General features: G+C 51.2%; 9 protein-coding genes and 1 non-coding gene across 10 annotated transcripts; 6 read left to right on the top strand and 4 right to left on the bottom strand.

The window, feature by feature from the left end:
• Nucleotides 1–393: 393 nt before the first annotated feature.
• Nucleotides 394–2,303, bottom strand: P174DRAFT_383456 (flavin-containing monooxygenase; the record flags this gene model as incomplete). The annotated part of the gene is made up of 6 exons (XM_024823161.1): nucleotides 394–866; nucleotides 911–1,549; nucleotides 1,597–1,774; nucleotides 1,805–1,915; nucleotides 1,961–2,163; nucleotides 2,222–2,303. 6 exons carry the CDS (start codon nucleotides 2,301–2,303, stop codon nucleotides 394–396), a joined length of 1,686 nt encoding a protein of 561 aa, XP_024688236.1.
• Nucleotides 2,304–3,114: 811 nt separating this feature from the next.
• P174DRAFT_t14 lies at nucleotides 3,115–3,227 on the top strand. Its single transcript has one exon. It is a non-coding gene; the product is annotated as a tRNA-Leu (tRNA).
• A 414-nt stretch (nucleotides 3,228–3,641) lies between these two features.
• Nucleotides 3,642–5,396, bottom strand: P174DRAFT_469835 (putative amino acid transporter; the record flags this gene model as incomplete). Its single annotated transcript, XM_024830576.1, has 8 exons — nucleotides 3,642–3,728; nucleotides 3,780–3,938; nucleotides 3,973–4,170; nucleotides 4,225–4,583; nucleotides 4,633–4,964; nucleotides 5,012–5,084; nucleotides 5,145–5,158; nucleotides 5,224–5,396. The coding sequence occupies 8 exons, from the start codon at nucleotides 5,394–5,396 to the stop codon at nucleotides 3,642–3,644; spliced, it is 1,395 nt and encodes a 464-aa protein (XP_024688235.1).
• A 706-nt stretch (nucleotides 5,397–6,102) lies between these two features.
• On the top strand, nucleotides 6,103–6,904 carry P174DRAFT_438088 (uncharacterized protein). Its single transcript, XM_024826450.1, has one exon. It carries the CDS (start codon nucleotides 6,387–6,389, stop codon nucleotides 6,600–6,602), a length of 216 nt encoding a protein of 71 aa, XP_024688234.1. The 5' UTR covers nucleotides 6,103–6,386; the 3' UTR covers nucleotides 6,603–6,904.
• A 501-nt stretch (nucleotides 6,905–7,405) lies between these two features.
• Nucleotides 7,406–9,784, top strand: P174DRAFT_362188 (uncharacterized protein; the record flags this gene model as incomplete). The annotated part of the gene is made up of 3 exons (XM_024821837.1): nucleotides 7,406–7,755; nucleotides 7,806–9,129; nucleotides 9,182–9,784. The coding sequence occupies 3 exons, from the start codon at nucleotides 7,406–7,408 to the stop codon at nucleotides 9,782–9,784; spliced, it is 2,277 nt and encodes a 758-aa protein (XP_024688233.1).
• Nucleotides 9,785–10,727: 943 nt separating this feature from the next.
• P174DRAFT_438086 (RidA family protein) lies at nucleotides 10,728–11,409 on the top strand. The gene has a single exon (XM_024826449.1). The coding sequence runs from the start codon at nucleotides 10,748–10,750 to the stop codon at nucleotides 11,198–11,200; it is 453 nt and encodes a 150-aa protein (XP_024688232.1). The 5' UTR covers nucleotides 10,728–10,747; the 3' UTR covers nucleotides 11,201–11,409.
• P174DRAFT_417283 (aldehyde dehydrogenase) lies at nucleotides 11,226–12,848 on the bottom strand (the record flags this gene model as incomplete). Its single annotated transcript, XM_024824594.1, has 3 exons — nucleotides 11,226–11,804; nucleotides 11,855–12,407; nucleotides 12,451–12,848. The coding sequence occupies 3 exons, from the start codon at nucleotides 12,846–12,848 to the stop codon at nucleotides 11,226–11,228; spliced, it is 1,530 nt and encodes a 509-aa protein (XP_024688231.1).
• Nucleotides 12,849–12,999: 151 nt separating this feature from the next.
• On the bottom strand, nucleotides 13,000–13,726 carry P174DRAFT_438084 (3-hydroxyanthranilate 3,4-dioxygenase). The gene is made up of 4 exons (XM_024826448.1): nucleotides 13,559–13,726; nucleotides 13,497–13,510; nucleotides 13,353–13,455; nucleotides 13,000–13,310 (listed from the first exon to the last, which is right to left on the bottom strand). Exons 1-4 carry the CDS (start codon nucleotides 13,707–13,709, stop codon nucleotides 13,054–13,056), a joined length of 525 nt encoding a protein of 174 aa, XP_024688230.1. The 5' UTR covers nucleotides 13,710–13,726; the 3' UTR covers nucleotides 13,000–13,053.
• A 195-nt stretch (nucleotides 13,727–13,921) lies between these two features.
• On the top strand, nucleotides 13,922–15,167 carry P174DRAFT_509516 (amidohydrolase family protein; the record flags this gene model as incomplete). Its single annotated transcript, XM_024831565.1, has 2 exons — nucleotides 13,922–13,946; nucleotides 14,048–15,167. The coding sequence occupies 2 exons, from the start codon at nucleotides 13,922–13,924 to the stop codon at nucleotides 15,109–15,111; spliced, it is 1,089 nt and encodes a 362-aa protein (XP_024688229.1). The 3' UTR covers nucleotides 15,112–15,167.
• A 345-nt stretch (nucleotides 15,168–15,512) lies between these two features.
• On the top strand, nucleotides 15,513–16,806 carry P174DRAFT_438081 (nitronate monooxygenase). The gene has a single exon (XM_024826447.1). The coding sequence runs from the start codon at nucleotides 15,584–15,586 to the stop codon at nucleotides 16,661–16,663; it is 1,080 nt and encodes a 359-aa protein (XP_024688228.1). The 5' UTR covers nucleotides 15,513–15,583; the 3' UTR covers nucleotides 16,664–16,806.
• Nucleotides 16,807–16,825: the final 19 nt, after the last annotated feature.

Raw genomic sequence — 16,825 nt, 5'->3', positions numbered from 1 at the left:
CGCCTTTATATATGCGTTAATTGGACTCTACCATGTTCCTGAACCTGCATGATCACATCAGTCCATTCGGAGAACAACTCGTCGGTGTTTGCATGTTGCTCTCGAGTAACACAATGGAAGTATGCATCGTCTTCCTCGGGATCTGTATACGGTCCAGGATCATACGATTATCGCAATGAATGTAAGAGAAGCAGTCAGCAATATGGATCTGACCTGCATAGATACAGTAATCATGATTAGTGACGCGCCTTATCTGACACGATGTACACTCGGCGTATGCTTATTATCTTCAGATCCCGAGCAAAGACCAGGAATCCCAGGGAGAACTGGAGAAGCTTGCACCAGTCCTACCATGATGGTTTCATTGTACTACCTACACTCCGCTCAGTAGCATCATCTCACTCGGCTGCCTCTGATCAAAGCACGCCCCTTGAGATAGTATCCTCCCAATGCCACAACAACACTGGCCGCACCCCAGAGAAGCGAAGTGTTGCTGATCAACGTCTCCTCTTTCACCCGTCCAATATGCGTTTCTTTCTTCTTTGTAATCAAAGCCTTGCCGCTTCCTTCGGCAATATAATCATCCCACCGGACGCTGGAGAGTTCGTTCTGGTAATCAACGACCGTGCTGTGCCAGTTATTGGTGATGCGTCCATCCTCGGTCTTGTACCAGCTGCTGCAGTTAGGGTCGGCAAAGGAGCTTTTTCTCAGGGCTGCCTGGATATCCTCGTTGAACGTCTTCGCAACTTCAGGCTTAGGTCGCAGTGCCAGAGTGTGACCGACCCTCTGCGCCTGGAGTATCTGGCTGACCAGCGCGCTGATATACCTCGATTGAGCCTCGATCATCAAGATAATCGAGTTATGACCTGAGCCGTCAGCATATCTCCATGATTGAAAGTGAGTTACTAACCCAGATTAGTGTTTGGCCCATATAACATGGCGAAGTTAGGCAAGTCTTCTACTGTCACGCCGTAGTACGCCATCGCCCCCTCCTTCCAGATATCCGACAGACAGCGACCATTCGCCCCCTTAATCTGGATGGGATACATGAACTCGACCGTTCTGAACCCCGTCGCCGCAATAATGAGATCAAACTCCTCCATCTCGCCACCAGCAGTCTCGATCCCCGTTTCCGTAATCCGCTGAATGGGACGAGTTTCCAGGGCTACATGCTCCTTGCCCAATGTAGGGTAATAATCGTCCGAGATAATCACCCGTTTGCATCCAGGAGAGTAATCCGGCGTCAACACATCCCACAAATCCGGCCTATCGGGCAACTGTTCCCGCATGGTATCAAGACACGTCTGGCGGATCATATCCGAAAGCGCGGAATTCCTGTCAACGACGGCATCGAAGAACCACTCCCGGAAGTCCATCATGAGTGCGCGCTTCCGCCACCGGATGGGCGGGATATATGTCAGCAGAGCTCTTTGCACAGCTCCGACGGGTTTGTCAAGGCGCGGCACGATCCAGTTCGGGGTGCGCTGGTAGACGGAAACATGCGAGGCGGTTTTGGCGATTTCGGGGATGATCTGGGCGGCGGTTGCGCCTACCGCTATTACTAACTATTGCTGGAGAAGAATGTAGTAGACTCACCATTTCCAATAACAGCGATTCTCTTCCCCGTCCAGTCATAGCTCCAGTCCCACCGGGCGGAATGCATCAGTTTACCCTTGTAGTCTTCCAGTCCGGGGATATCAGGCATGCGGGGGACGTTCAGCTGTCCGACAGCCGAGACGAGAAAGTCGGTGGTGATTTCGTATGACTCGAGGTACTGGCTATCCTTTCCTCCGGAGACATTGACTTTAACCCTCCATTTGAGGTCGGCGTCATCCCAGCGTGCTTCCTCCACAGCGGAGTTGAACCGGATATGCCTGTACAGGCTGTACTTTTGCGCGACGCCAATCAGATAGTTCTGTCTCTGTCAGCTTGGACCTGATTCGTTGCACAATAACAATACCAATATCTCCTCTTGGCCTGGATATTCCCTAGTCCAGTCGGATTTCTGCTCAAACGAGTAACTGTACAGAGAACTCCAGATGTCGCAGCATGATCCCGGGTAGCGGTTATCGTTCCACGTTCCTCCCACCCTGCTACTCTTCTCCAAGATGATAAAATTGTGGCATTTGTTCCGTTTGATGAGGTCAATGGCCGTGCATAATCCTAGTCCTGTGTCAACAGCCGCACTTGAGTGCGTACAAGAGCGTAGTATGGTACAGACCCGAGATACCAGCTCCAATGATGACCACCGTCGAGCGGGTAAAGTCCTTATTCCCTACGTGCCTTCCTACATCTGGAGCCATCTTAGCAATTGAAGATGTTAATTTGAGGTCTGGTGGCTCACTACAAATTCATGCCAAAGCATTTATGTCAAGTACAAGGACCCCGCACGAGTCAGTCACCGGCAATGCACAGCTCTAACCTTTGTCAGTACCTCGGATGTGGACAATTACACAGTTATACTCCGTCAAGAGAGCATGCATGGAAATCCCCAGAGACAAAGCATAAATGGCACAAGCCGGGACGGAGAGCTCTGCATGCGGGGATTGCGGGGAATTAAGGTTACTCTTATCAAGCTGCCAGAGTTGATCCGACTACTTACTATCTGCCGAGGTATCATTCCCACGTTGTGAGATGTTGATTGGTACATTCTGCAGATCGTGGAGTGTGAATAGATTTGATGGGCTGACGGCAGAGGTATGGAGGGAGCTACTGTGTAGCGGTCAGTGGTACTGTGTTGGCGTGTCAGTAATCATGCTGCATGCTCAATTTGACGTGACTGACTATTAGGTACTTCCATTCGCTTTTCTAACGCAGATACCCTCGGTACATCATTACTTGCTGCTGCTGGTGTTGAGCTCGTATTTCTCTGGATGTGGATCCATCAACTCAATATATTCCTACCTCAATGGCCCGCAGACTCAACTTTCAGCACAAGCAACAAGGCGAGTACAAATTCCTCTGAAATAGCCACAGAAAATCCAGTCGTCAGTCATAGCACTGGCATCCCTAATGTAGCTCATAGTATAGCTAGTTTTAAGTCGTCCAGCTACTGATCTGACCGACAACAGCCCTATCTCATATAGCAAGGATTGAGCTAGTATGTCATCATAAGGCAAGATGGCCGAGTTGGTCTAAGGCGTGAGGTTAAGGTCCACCTTAATACCAAACTGTCAGAGTTTCCTCATCATCGTTTGATGGCGTGGGTTCGAATCCCACTCTTGTCATTTATTCATTTTTATGATTCTTATTCTATATTTTTGCTAATCTGTGTTTAGCTTAATTTCCAAACGTTCGAGAGTCTCAGCCATTTCAGTCTCTTCGCTATTTTCATGAGATTGGTCAATTTATTGGGCTCTGAACCCTAGCTAACCTTGCTGGAACCCTCAGTCGACTGTCTTCGCCCGCATATCTGGTACGCGCCGATGGTACGAGAATACTTGTATGATATCCTGCTCATCGCAGCAGTGTAGTTTGACAAATGCATATCGTGTATATTCAAAGAAAGTCTATATCCAAACCCAAGTCTAAACGTCCTCCCATCAATGAATCCGCAGACGCCATGATCTAATATAATTCTCGTGTAGTCATCATACGCTTCAAACATTAACCAAAACCAGATACCGTGTCGTGCACATGCCTTAGTTCGCAGTATTGGCGCAAGTAAAGCTACTGTTGGAGGAGTCGTCATGGATAGCCTTGCCGGAGACGTACAATCCCAGGCCACACTAACATTTCATTAGTTTCCACATTCTTAGATTAGAGTCCAGATCACTTACCATGGTGGCACCGATACCAACAATCAAGATGTTGATAATAGTCAAGCAGATCTTCCGAGGAGAGGAAAACCATCTACCCCAGTTGATGTGCAACCAGTACACGCCGGGGAGGCCGTAACTGAACCAACTGGCAAAGAGGGAGCTCTGTCTTGAATTAGTCTTTGATCCCAACAGGTCGAGGTTTATGACATACAATCAAGCTGACAATATTGGTGAAAGAAGGAATACCCTCGGCGATGATCCAGGCAATGATCCAGCAACTCAACCCGATGGCAATCCATGAGCCAACAGAGACAAGATCGCGCTTGTGCATGCGATCAGTCTTGCGGAAGATGCGGACATAGATGTATTTCAGTCCAACGTGGCCATTGACGACACCAGCTCCAACAATCTATCATATTGTAAGCCTTCGCACAGCAGACGATGAGGTGAAATTTGTACATACCGTAGGAATGGCAATACCGTAGGCAACCTTCTTCAGCAAAGGACCGGCTGAGCCCAGTGCGGGTGACACAACGTCGTTTCCAACGTAGTAATAGATGACGATGGCGGCCGTCACGTAGAGCGCAATCTCGAAAAACTGCAGCATGCACAAGGACTTGGTGAACTCCTTGGGGTCCTCCATTTCCGCAATGAGACCAAAGAACGCAACGTGGGCACAGTACGCAAAGACAATGTTGGTCACACCAGTGAAGGCGTGATAGAGGTTGGTCTCGGCGGTAATACTGATGTTAGCTCCTCCCTTGAACTGGACGGCGACGCCAATCATGGTGATCATCACCGCTGAGAAAATACTCAGGAAAGCTAGAGTTTGTCAGTAATCAGTCCGCGGAACAATTAAAGGCGCCCTTACATGCAAAGGAGATATATGTCAAGTTCTTGATCGTCCGGGGCAACGAGAGCACCATACAGATGAGCATACCAACGATGCTAAAGACGATCGAGCAGGTGCCGTGGTCGGTAATTGTGTTCATCATGACAGTAAAGGTGACAATATGACTGCCCATGATGAAGATCGAGAACAGAATCTGGCCCAGACCGAATAGCTCGCGACCGAATCGACCCATCAGGATTTCTCCGGCATCAGCAAGGTTGTGGATATGAGGATAGCATTGTCGGAATTGTCCAATCGTGTAGCCCGTGTATAGGGCAAGGATACCGAGGCCGACTATCAAGATGATCGCGCTGCGACAATTAGTGACGAGCGCGGATGCCGTCAAGCGTACACTTACGGGACGAGACCGAGAGCCGCCAGAGTTGCCGGCAAGGAGAGTACACCGAGAGAAACGGATTCAGCGATCATAACTAAGCAGGAGACGCGTCAGATTCACGTCGACGGGATCATTTTCCCATTCAGTAGCTTACACATTCCACATTGCCTGCACAAGTCCTCCGTCAGCTACCAACACCCTTGTCATAGACAGATCAGGACTGCAATACGTACCACCACTTGAGGGTCTTGTACTTGACTTCTGCATTTTGCTCGTCGCCGAAAGGATCAACGTAAGGGGTATTGTCGATTGGTTTCAAGTCGGCACCGTCATCAAGTGCCTTCTCTTGATCTTTCTGTTTGGCCTCAATGGGTTCCGATGGCGGGGGGACACCCTCCAACATCATTGTCTTCTTTCTTCTTTTGCTCCGGAATGGGCAGTGACGAGAATGAATTCTACCCAGCAACGGATGGAGGACGAGCTGTTTGACGAGTGAACGAGACGAAAGAGAGGAGGATGTGACTATGAGTGGCAGGTGAAAAAATTTCTAGACGTCAGCCAGGTGGGTCGTGGCAATGAATCTCGGTGTTGGTGTTGACTGAAGAACGCGGAGATAGCAGTTGACCGAGGAAATCGATTGGTAATTGCATTAGAAAACAACGAGATAAACAAATTCCAGAAGACATGGCAAAGTCCCCAGATGCCGGAGCACAATCGGCAGTAATGGACCGTGTTCGTGTGTCATGGCTGCTTTTTTCTCTGGCGTGGAAAGTGTCATCGTCTAGGTCAACTTCTTAATCTGTATGTAGCAACTCAAGCTCTGCTAAGGTACAGATCCTGCGGCTGTGGAGCTTATTTGTGACTAACAGTAATCGCCATCCAATCATCACTGAGGAATCTTCAGCAATTGAGTAACAAGAATGGCTCCACTTTCGCCTTCTGCCGCCGCAACCGAATGTAGCCGCTTTTTCCATGCACCCTATTGGCCCGTTATACTTCCCTCGGTTTAGTTCCTTTTTTGGAGGGCCACCTGGGAATTACTGTTATTAATACTGTGCTTTTTCCACCGGGATGCCAGAGATTTTAAGGCTTTGGGATCAATAATAGCTTAACGGAAATTCAGACGGCCGAAGAATGCCTAGAACTCCGGACTGCATTTGCAAAATGCAGACTTGCATCCACCGCCGATATGTTTCGCTTATCGGATGCTCATGGAAATGGTTTACCGATCAGCAAGTGCTCTGTTGGTTTGCTTGCTAGAAGTGTAATCCATATGCTTGCCACCTTCATCATCACTGCAGATCATCTCCAGTATGCCCTGATGAGAACAGTGATAAGCCTTTGCTCACTCAATCTTCCGCCCTCAGCTCTGGCACGAAGTTCCCTTTACATTGGCATGTATGGAACCCGGGCTTTGCAATTCTGCACAGTGCTTTGTAGATGGGGTTGCCTTTTCCTGTCGTCCCGTCATACGCGAGATATTGGCACCAACGTTCTTCCTATCCTGCTACTGCTGGGGTCTCGTCTGATGTCGTCAAGATGGATCCTGCAGTCAGGAATACATCTACCCCGTACTCCGCATCCCACGCTCAAGGAGGATCGTCCCACATAGGATTGTACGTAAGAGGTTGCGAGGATCATCAGTGTGGTTGGTTAGAGCGCATGACGATATTATCTCGGAATCAACGGAGAAGGTAGTTGGAGACGATGTGTCAAGGAATCTCGGAGAGTCAGGCTGTCAACTTTGCTGTACTGGAGAAGATGGATCTCACGACTACATCATATTGGAGTATGGCAAACCGAGCCCCTTTAGTTATACCGCTGCGTACAAATGAGGTTCCTGGCTTGCAGATTGTCCAAGATCTGTTGAGTGCTTCATACTTGAGCTTGAAGTGGTAAGTTCGCTACTTTAACTGGTCATGGTGCGACTATCGCAGAAGCCCGTTTGTAATGTCTGCCAGCGTAAGCTTCGCAGCCTGGGGGCCTTAGGCAGTCGATTAATCACCTGATGCTTATAGTCAGGTGACTCTGGCCTTTCTCACGTGTGAGAGATCATGTGACACCACATACTGAGGCATAAGGTGCAGTTTATGCAACCTCAGTCTTCTTCGATCCCTGCATTCTTGCAGATCAAATAATCGAGCCAATAAGAAGATCTAGAGAACGATAGGCTTTTGCAAGCCACTGCACTGCCCCATAAGGATCTTGAAATGTCAAATATAAGTGGTTGATAATTTGGGATGGTGGAGAACCCCGGTGTATCCGCCCGCAAAAACTTCGGCCTTCAGGGGCAGAACGCTCTGCTTCAATGTCGACCGCAAACTAGAGTCCATCTCATGGACATGGATCATGCATGATCGTTCTCTCTCCTATCTACTCCGTAATGCCGGAAGACTATGTTGTCGCCATAGTAGAATGCTGCCTGGGTCATATTCTCTTCGTCGTCTTCTGATCTTCCTTTTTGTGTTTATATTACCATGTGAAGGTGCTTTTGTACGGCATTCTCCATGTGAGACATCAGTCTTGAATCGCTCGTCGGACGTCAATCTCCACATTGACAGTATACGCGGTCGCATTCATAGCTCCCAAGATGCAAGAACATTGTCATTGACCCTGCTGGGTCTCTACAATGCATCACAGGTTACCTGTACCGACGTTCAATTGACGGAGGAGCATGACTTGCGCTTCCGAGTGCTCGGCTACCCAGTTGGCCGTCTAGATCGGATTCAAAAGCTGTGTTATTCCCCTCCAGTTCTTTGGAGGCTGTAAGTTTAGGGTCCTGAATCTCTCCGATTCTCTGCTGAACTGTCATCAGGCCGGACTCTCTACAAGTCTCCCAATGGGAGTTGACTTACTCCCTTGCATATAGTCATCGACTTCATACTCTTGCCGGGGAATTTGAATTCAGTCTACCTAATGGCACTAATATTGGCTGTACGGCTGCTCGGATCACTCCCGACATTGGGGCTGCTGCCTCGGCAGCCTTTACCTATCTTCCAGCCGCCATCATGCTCCTAGTGGGCATAGCTTCATGGTGCAGACACACCCAGCAGAGAAGACGCCCAGTGCTGGAGCACGGAACCACACCCGCACCTCAGGATTCAGTAAGAAAGATTGTGGTCGATGTGGCCGACTACGTGCGGTACCTCCAGTTCATTTTCCTGACCGGTTCCCTCACAATGCAATACCCAGGTTTCTACCAGCCTGTCGTCAGCCAACTGGCGTGGTCATCGCTGTTATTTTGGAGCGGACCCATCGATCACGGCTTCACGTATCCCGGGATAGAAGACGGAATTTACGCGACCAACGGTACTTGTGGACTGGAGTACATGGCGCAGAATCTCGGATTTCCCTCCATGTTGGATATCATGTTCGACGCTCTGATAAATCTGTGCATTGTCGTATCTGCAATCGTGGTTATATTGCTGGTGGGTTGGCTGATCAAGTGCAGATCGCGGCAGGGCGTATCACTCGATTCTGTCCTTGTGAAAATCCCAGAAGCATGCCGTAGCATTGTGGGCGTCACGCTTCTCTTCTTCAGCCTCCCTCTCTTGGCGTATCTGGCGTATCCATTTGTCCTCGTCGCTTACCTTCCCAGTTACCGCATTTGTCTGATGGTCTTGATGATTGGGGTCCTCGTTGGCTCGAATCTCTTCATCGCTCGCTATCAGACGAAACAGAAGCCCAGATCTGACCACAACTCGTCGAAGGCTTCCCCTCGGTTTGGGACCTCCATGGAATATATCGCCCATTATCTTCTTTACTGCCTTCCACTCATTCAGGGTCTAGCCATCGGCGGTCTGCAGCTCTGGGGCTGGGTGCAGCTGCTCCTGCTCGGCGGATGCGAATTGACCCTTCTCGCCCACCTCATTCTTCAGCGACGGACGAAATTCATGCTTTCGAAAAGTGCCTGGTGTACTGCTGTCCGCTTGTTGACGCTCATCTTGAGTGTTGCCTTTGTGTGCCCGTCTCGCGAAATAACAAGGCAATGGATCGGCTATTTCATCTTGGTTCTGCATGGTGTGGTGGTCGTGTTCGGCTTTTTGTTCATCTCACTCTGGCATATAGCACGGTTCGCCATTAAAGGACCCGATCGTAGGGTTGCCGGCGATCGATGGGTAGGATCAAGTACAGTTTTGGTTAGTCTCGAATCTGCCTTTCTATTTCAGTGAGCTGACTTGTGTCCAGCAGCATTTGAATCTAGCCGAGCTATCAAGCCCAAGCGACAAACGCCGGGGCCTAGACAGGAAAAGCCTAGGGGTCAACTCCTTCGATAGTATCTCCGATCGCTGCCGGCCAGGTTCCTCGCGCAGAATCTACAGAGGTTTTGAAAACCGTCCGGATATGCCGAACTCTCCTACTTTGCCAGAAGCAACAGTGCCATATTCACCAAACACTTCGACGTTTTACAGACCCCCACGATCTCTCAATGGCAGAGTCACTTCTTATGAGTACGAGAATGCCAACTCTGATTCCATCGGTCCAGTCATCCAGTCATCCGAGTCGGCGCAGACTGATTCCAACTCGTCGCAACATTCAAGCAACGCCTTTGACGAGCTGTTACGGTTGCCAAGCAAGTCGGGCGTCGACTATTCATTCCGTGAGTCGGATTTGTATTATGGTTGGCGTCATGGTGATTCAGGGCCGCAAGAGTCGTCGAATGAAAGCACGGACGAGGGCCAGTCGAGTCGACAGGCAGTCTTGAATTGGGAACGCAGTTCTATCGAACGGTTCAAACAGAAGAAGACAAAGGAGAAGGGGTTTCAAGTGATGAGACCACCGCGGCCGATGTGACTTCATTCTCGGACTGCAGCACCTTTTCCTCGAAGGCTCTCTATACCTATATCCATCGAAATGGCTGGTCGCGAATGTATTAACCATGGTGGAGCATTGTTGGCATCGTAGTCGCCATGACAAGTTGGTCGTCATTCCCTACTGCCAAATATCGCCAGGATCACTTTTAGGATGTCTTGCACAGGAACCCTCGTGTAGCACGATGACATTTCCCGATCAAGGTCGCTTTCAAAATGGACTGCATCGGGAATACCGACATCAACATACCACGAGCTGATAGTCCACTTCCATCCGGCTTCTTGCGGGCCAGATCATCCATTTGCGTGACCACGTCGGCGCCGTCGGTCACGCTCGGCCCAGAAAGACCCATTCTGTCAGTCTGGCAATCAGGGTTACGGTTAGGATGATCAGGCGGAAGTCCATATGCCCAGATTGATACAGATCAACCGCCCACCGCTTCGTATCCTCTCAGATGCGCGTGAAGGTAGGGGGTATTTGCTCCGTGCCCCCGAGTGACAGTCTGCCTGGACGGCGGACTCGTTGGTACAGAAGCGGTTATCAGACTACAGCTATCGAAAGCATATTGATCCCAGGCAGCCACGAGCACAGTTTGGATTCTCTTGCGCTTGCCAGCTCACTCGATAGATCGACGTATTGCCGGGTTCAACTTTGTGATTTTCGCAGATACGGACGCTAGGGCAACTCAGTATAATTTCTCTCAGGGCCACTGGCCCATTAAATGCATCGTGGCAGTGTGCAGAGTCTAATATACATAGAAGATAGTCGATTATGAACAATATATTTATCTCGAGTTTGTTGACCACTGTCCCAATGCCGAACATAATCCCCGCTCTATCCGGATAACATCCGGAGCGGATCCGGTCCCGAGTCTATATAAAGTGTAACCTCGGTCTTTTTCCCCGCGATCACCTCTTCAAACATCACATCTCAAACCCTCCCAAAATGTCAAACGGAACACCATACTTTCTACCCGCCGAAAAAGCCCAGGGTCTAGCAAACTACCCGCACGCCCGCTTCGCACCCACAACCGCACACCGCACCCTCTACGTCTCCGGCACCTCCTCCCGCCGCGGCGACGGCACCTGGGACGGCGTGACCGAACACGCAGACGGGACCTGGACACTTGACATTCGCGCCCAAACCGCCGCAGTACTCCGCAATATCGAGTGCATCATCCAAGGCGCGACGGACGGCCGCGGCGGGCTGCAGAATATCGTCGACGCGACGGTTTTCCTGATCGACCTGCCGGAGAATTACAGCGGGATGAATGAGGAGTGGAACAAGGTCTGGCCGGATCGGGCGAATGCGCCAGCTAGAACAACCATTGGGGTTAAGGAGCTGCCGAATCCGAGGTTATTGGTGGAGATTAAATGTACAGCTGTCGTGGAACTATGAGACCATGTATCTAGATCTTGACAGACTAGACGGAAGGGATATGCAACGTCCGCACATTAGTAAATACATCCCGGCTATAGTCGCCTCCCTCCCGTCCTGTACCCGACGCCTTCATCCCGCCGAACGGCGTGCCCAGTTCGCGTACCAGCCAGCAATTCACCCACACCATTCCTGCGTCCAGCCGCTCGCCCACCCGGCGCATGCGAGCTCCGTCTCGCGTGAGAAGGATACTAGATAGTCCGTACTGGCTATCGTTGGCGCGCGCGATTACCTCTTCCTCGGTATCGAACGAGCTGACGGTCACCACTGGGCCGAATATCTCGTCCTTCATGATTGGGCTGTCGTCCGGAACAGTCAGGATGGTTGGTTCGATCCAGTAGCCTCCGTCAGGCGTTTCCGGGGGCACCGAGCCGAGCTTGAAGCTGTCTGGGTACTGTGTGGCTAGGGAGAGATACGACCGGATCTTGCGGTAATGGGCGAGGGAGACGACGGCGCCGACGGTCCTCCCGAGGACGTAGTGCTCCTGGACATGGGCGACGAAGCGGGATAGGAAAGCGTCGTAGATGGATCTTTGGACGTAGATTCTTGAGCCACATAGGCAGATCTATAACATTAGTTTCATCAGAGCTCATTCGTTAGGGCGAGTGCTCCTACCTCTCCCTGATTCTCGAATGCAGCCCTTGCGGCTGTTGCAACAGCAGCATCAAGATCAACATCCTCGAAGACCAACGTAGGGTTCTTCCCGCCTAGTTCAAGCGAGACATGCTTCCCTATATCCTCAATGGTATCCCTCCGGATCTGAATGCCCGTCGCTGTCCCACCGGTGAACGAAACACCCCTGACACGGGGATGCCTGACCAAAGCCGATCCGGTTAGGTTACCGCCCCATAGACGAGATTCAGAACACCGGGCGGGAGTCCAGCATCTATAATAACCTTCCCAAGTACTACCCAGTGAGCGATACCCCAAAATCGCGACAGAGAACTTACAATACGCAGAAAGGCTAGTAACCTCGCTCGGCTTCGCAACAGCCGTACACCCAAAGGCCAGACACGGCGCGATCTTCCAGGTCAACAGGTACAACGGCATATTCCACGGCGAGATGAGTGCGAACACGCCAATCGGCGAGCGGTGCTCGTATGTCAGCACATTATCGTCCGTCCAGCGTGCAGCGGTCTTTTGTTCTTGGATGTATGCCGCGAAGTACCTGGTTTATTAGCTTCATTCTCGGCGTTTTCATACGGATATACCTGAAGTTAGAAATCGCGCGGTCAATCTCCACCCTTGCCCGCGCAAGAGTCTTCCCTTGGTCGATACTCTCCCATACAGCGAAGAGTCCACGGCGTTCTTCGATCAGCGTCGCGATGCGATTCAGGTGGGCGGCGCGCTTCGACGGGGGAGTCTGCGACCAGGATGCAAAGGCAGACTCCGCTGCTTGAACTGCGTTTTCGATGTCCTGGGCTGAGCTATTTGGGACGCGAGCGAATATCTGCCCAGTTTTCGGGTTGGAAGAGTCTAGCCATTCGTTGCTGGTGGAGGGTGTTTGGGCGCCATTGATGAGGTTCTGTAGTTGGAAGGGTTCAAAGGATGATTGTTGGAGGAGAGACTCGGCGGCTTCGATTGAAGCATAATCCCACGGTTGAATCATTGTCTATACTCGCCTATCCACTCTATTCAGGACACGTAGGTTATTGTACACATATAATATGCGGAAGTGTATCCGTCTCTCTACGGTGGGACTATCCTGATAAGATCCGTACCCCGCATTTTCAGTGGATCCGGGAGCGGATACGGAGATCGATCCGTGTAGGGCATCATATTCATTGGCCTTGAAGAAACTATGTGTCAGAAGTTCACTTGGGATCTGCAATACAACCGCATTCCCCGCATCGTCGACTGTCCTCATCCTGCTGCCACCTCTCAATGATTGGCTTCAGTTGTGTCCCGAGGTCTGAGCAGTGGAAGACCTCCTCGCGGATGATTGTAGGCGAGGAATGATTTCCCTTGGTACAGTACCATCGCAGTCGATCGAGAGATTCCGCCGGTCGTTGTCGTTCCATGACTAGACCGATGGTGTCTTTGTATCTGACGGGGTTGTGGGGTGTGTTTCCTACGTATGTCAGGATGATCGACTGGAATTTGGATTACGTACCTGGAAGAAGGAACATCTCGCCCTCTTTGATGGGGATATCGCGAAATGTATTGTTCTCTATAATCCGGAGAAGCATGTCGCCTTTGACTTGGTAGAACCATTCCTGCTTATTAGTCTAGCTCAGCTTATACTGTTGGAACATACTTCGGTTTCATTCACTAGAGCTGTCAGTCAGTCACAGTTCTTTCATAGCTAGAAGATCGTACCATGGTAGTCATTGCGTTCGTTGGGCCCTCCCACTGCCATCAGGATAAAGTCGTTCCCCTGATAGAGACAGTAGTTGTTGACTGGAGGTCGTAATTTGTCTTCATTTTCGGCCAGCCAGGTGGCCCAGGACAAGGGATTGAGGGCCGTCATGTTGATCTGGATGCTGATTGTCGTGCATGTCCGATGATGTCTACTTGGTATTTATTAATGCATCGGATGCTATCCGGATGAGATCCGTTTACGCCCCGCATATAATACGGATCGTACATGCCTGGGGGTAGATAATCTGTTCTCCAATTTAATTTGAGTCGCCATCGACAAGATATTCATCATAATCATAATAATTGACTGCCAATATCAAAATGGGAAGCTGCTGTACAAACCACCGTCTCCTCCGCATCGACATGCACACCCATATTATGCCCCCTCCTTGCCCGACCTCTCCTCATATCCCTCCAACACTCCTCCCCCGTCATCCTCATCCTCAGATTCATCCGCCGCATCAGCCTCAGAATCACCATGGCTCACCCTCCGGCCGAACCCCACCAACCCAGACGAAGTAGACATGTACATAGGCGACCGCTTCTTCCGCACCGTCGAGAAAAACTGCTACGACACAGCAACAAGACTAGCCGAGATGGACGCCGCAGGAACAGACGTGCAAGTCCTCAGCACGATCCCCATCCTCTTCTTCTACGACCAGCCCTCCGCCCCCGTGACCGTCCTCGCTAGACATCTAAACAACCACATCGCCTCCATCTGCCACCAACATCCCACCCGGTTCCTCGGCCTCGCAACCGTGCCCTTGCAAGACGTCCCCGCCGCCGTCGCGGAGCTGCACCGCGCAAAGCACGAGCTAGGGCTCCACGGCGTCGAAATCGGAACCACAATCGACGGAGTGACACTCGACGATCCACTCCTGCATCCGTTCTGGGCTGCGTGCGAGGAGCTCAACATGCCCGTCTTCGTGCACCCGCTCGGCTACACTTGGCCGAAGGAGAACCCGCGCCGCTGGGCAAAGTACTGGAGTAGTTGGCTCATCGGGATGCCGTGCGAGACGGCGCTCGCATTGCACCTGCTGACCTGCTCGGGGACGCTGCTGAAGTTCCCGAAACTGAGGCTGTGTTTCGCGCATGCGGGGGGTTCGTTCCCGGCGTTGCTGGGAAGGATCCAGCATGGGTATGACTGTCGGCCGGATCTGGTGGCGGGGGATGCGGGGGGAGTCACGCCTACTGAGCATGCGACTGTGCGTGAGAATATCTGGATTGATAGTCTGACGCATGATGTTGAGCTGCTGGAGTATCTGGTTAAGAAGGTTGGGGCTCATAAGATGATCATGGGGAGTGATTATCCGTTTCCGCTTGGGGAGGTGCCGGAGGCGGGAAGGATGATTGCAAAGGATGGACGGTTAGAGGAATTCTTGTCTTGGAGGCAGCGGGCTGAGATTCTTGCGGGAAATGCGTTGAGGTTTTTGAATCTGGATAAGGATGAGAAGTGGAAGAGCTTGATGGAGGAGAGGTGGAGGATGTTTGAGAAGATATATATCAAGTAACTGCAATGATGTTTAGTGTAACTGGGTAATGGTAATGGACTTTCTTAATGTCAACGAACATACAGATATTCTTTTCTGTCCTTCTCTTCTTTGACGATAATTCTTCCTCTATCTCGATATCTGCATCTTCTCCAGTCGGCGACAGCTGCAACAATTCATCCGCGTTGTATCTGGCATGGACGAAACGCACTACCTTCTAGAACAGTTTCCTCTAACTCAGGCCAGGGTCAAATTGCGCTGAGGCAGCGTCATCCTTTACTCCAGCTATCATCTTACGGTTCTCTACGTTACCTGTGATTCCGAAATAATGACCAATCATATCTGCTGATTCAGCTCTCCACCAGACTGTCTGACTGTCACCCTCGGCATTGAGGCAGCTTCTTTTCTTACTCATTGTGACTCACGTAAAGCCAACATCATAAGTCAATCCACTCAGGAAAACTGTCCCCTACCGCAAATATCAGCGCACAAGATGTCCAACCTCATCAGGACCATCTCCCGTTCATACCCATGGATGAAATCTCCATTTATCGTCAGTGCGCCGATGCGGGTAATGTCCGGCCCCACCCTAGCTGTTGCTGTCTCGCGCGCAGGCGGACTGGGATTCATCGGGCCGGGCGTGAAGACCCAAGATATCAGCGCTGATCTCGAAGAAGCTTCGACCTTGATAAAAAAGCTCTCTACACCCCAAACCCAGCCTACTTTACTCCAAAACCAACCCGTCCTCCCAGTAGGCATCGGCTTCCAACTCTGGAGCGACGACATCGAAGTCGCCGTCTCCACTATAGCCAAACACAAGCCCTGCGCCGCCTGGCTCTTCGCTCCGCGCAACGGACAGAAAGACCTGGATACCTGGTCCCGGCGGATCCGGCATGCATCCCCATCCACCCGCATCTGGATCCAGATCGGCACGCTAGCTGAAGCAAGAGAGCTGCTCCAGGGCAGTGAAGAACCGGACGTGGTTGTCGTGCAGGGGGCAGAAGCAGGCGGACACGGGCGGGCTAACGACGGTCTCGGAATTATGGCACTACTCCCGGAGGTGTTGGACTGTCTTCCGCCGCATATCCCTGTGTTTGCGGCTGGGGGGATAGCTGACGGGCGTGGCGCGGCAGCGGCGCTCTGCCTTGGGGCTACGGGAGTAGTAATGGGGACGCGGTTCCTTGCTGCTACTGAAGCGAGGATTAGTCCGGGATATCAGCGGGAGATTGTGCGGGCTAGCGATGGGGCGGTCTCGACGACAAGGACGTTGCTGTATAACCAGCTGAGGGGTACGGTGGGCTGGCCGGAGGAGTACAGTCCTCGGACGATTATCAACAAGTCGTTCATTGAGCATCAGACAGGTCGGCCGTTTGATGAGCTGAAGGAGCTTCATGATGAGGCTCTCAAGGCGGGAGATGCTGGGTGGGGACCGGAGGGAAGGCTAGCGACGTATGCTGGTGCTGCGATTGGGTTGATTCATGATGTGAAAGATGCTGAGGGGATTGTTCAGGATGTGCAAGAAGAAGTTTTACAGAGGCTTTCAAATGTGCAGAAGGCCAATTCGGCGCAGTAGAAGGATGGAATTGCTTTGTATATGGTCTTAAGACTGTCTCCCTATACACTACAAGACATACTTTAGAAGACATGCGGATATACTACGAGATATCCCATCACACGGCTATCATCGAATAAGACCTATCCACGGTCATTGCGGTTTATTGCGAGTGTCAGCCTC

Source organism: Aspergillus novofumigatus (assembly GCF_002847465.1).
Source record: "Aspergillus novofumigatus IBT 16806 chromosome Unknown P174scaffold_1, whole genome shotgun sequence".
NCBI classification, from domain to species: Eukaryota; Fungi; Ascomycota; class Eurotiomycetes; order Eurotiales; family Aspergillaceae; genus Aspergillus; species Aspergillus novofumigatus.
Note: the sequence above shows the minus strand (reverse complement) of the source record. Positions and strands in the feature narration are given on the sequence as shown.

Coding starts and splice junctions, on each gene's coding strand:
- P174DRAFT_438088 (XM_024826450.1), top strand. CDS start 6,387: ATGTATGGAACCCGGGCTTTGCAATTCTGCACAGTGCTTTGTAGATGG.
- P174DRAFT_438086 (XM_024826449.1), top strand. CDS start 10,748: ATGTCAAACGGAACACCATACTTTCTACCCGCCGAAAAAGCCCAGGGT.
- P174DRAFT_438084 (XM_024826448.1), bottom strand. CDS start 13,709: ATGACGGCCCTCAATCCCTTGTCCTGGGCCACCTGGCTGGCCGAAAAT. Junction 13,311..13,352: donor CGAGATGTTCCTTCTTCCAG/GTACGTAATCCA, acceptor TGACATACGTAG/GAAACACACCCCACAACCCC.
- P174DRAFT_438081 (XM_024826447.1), top strand. CDS start 15,584: ATGTCCAACCTCATCAGGACCATCTCCCGTTCATACCCATGGATGAAA.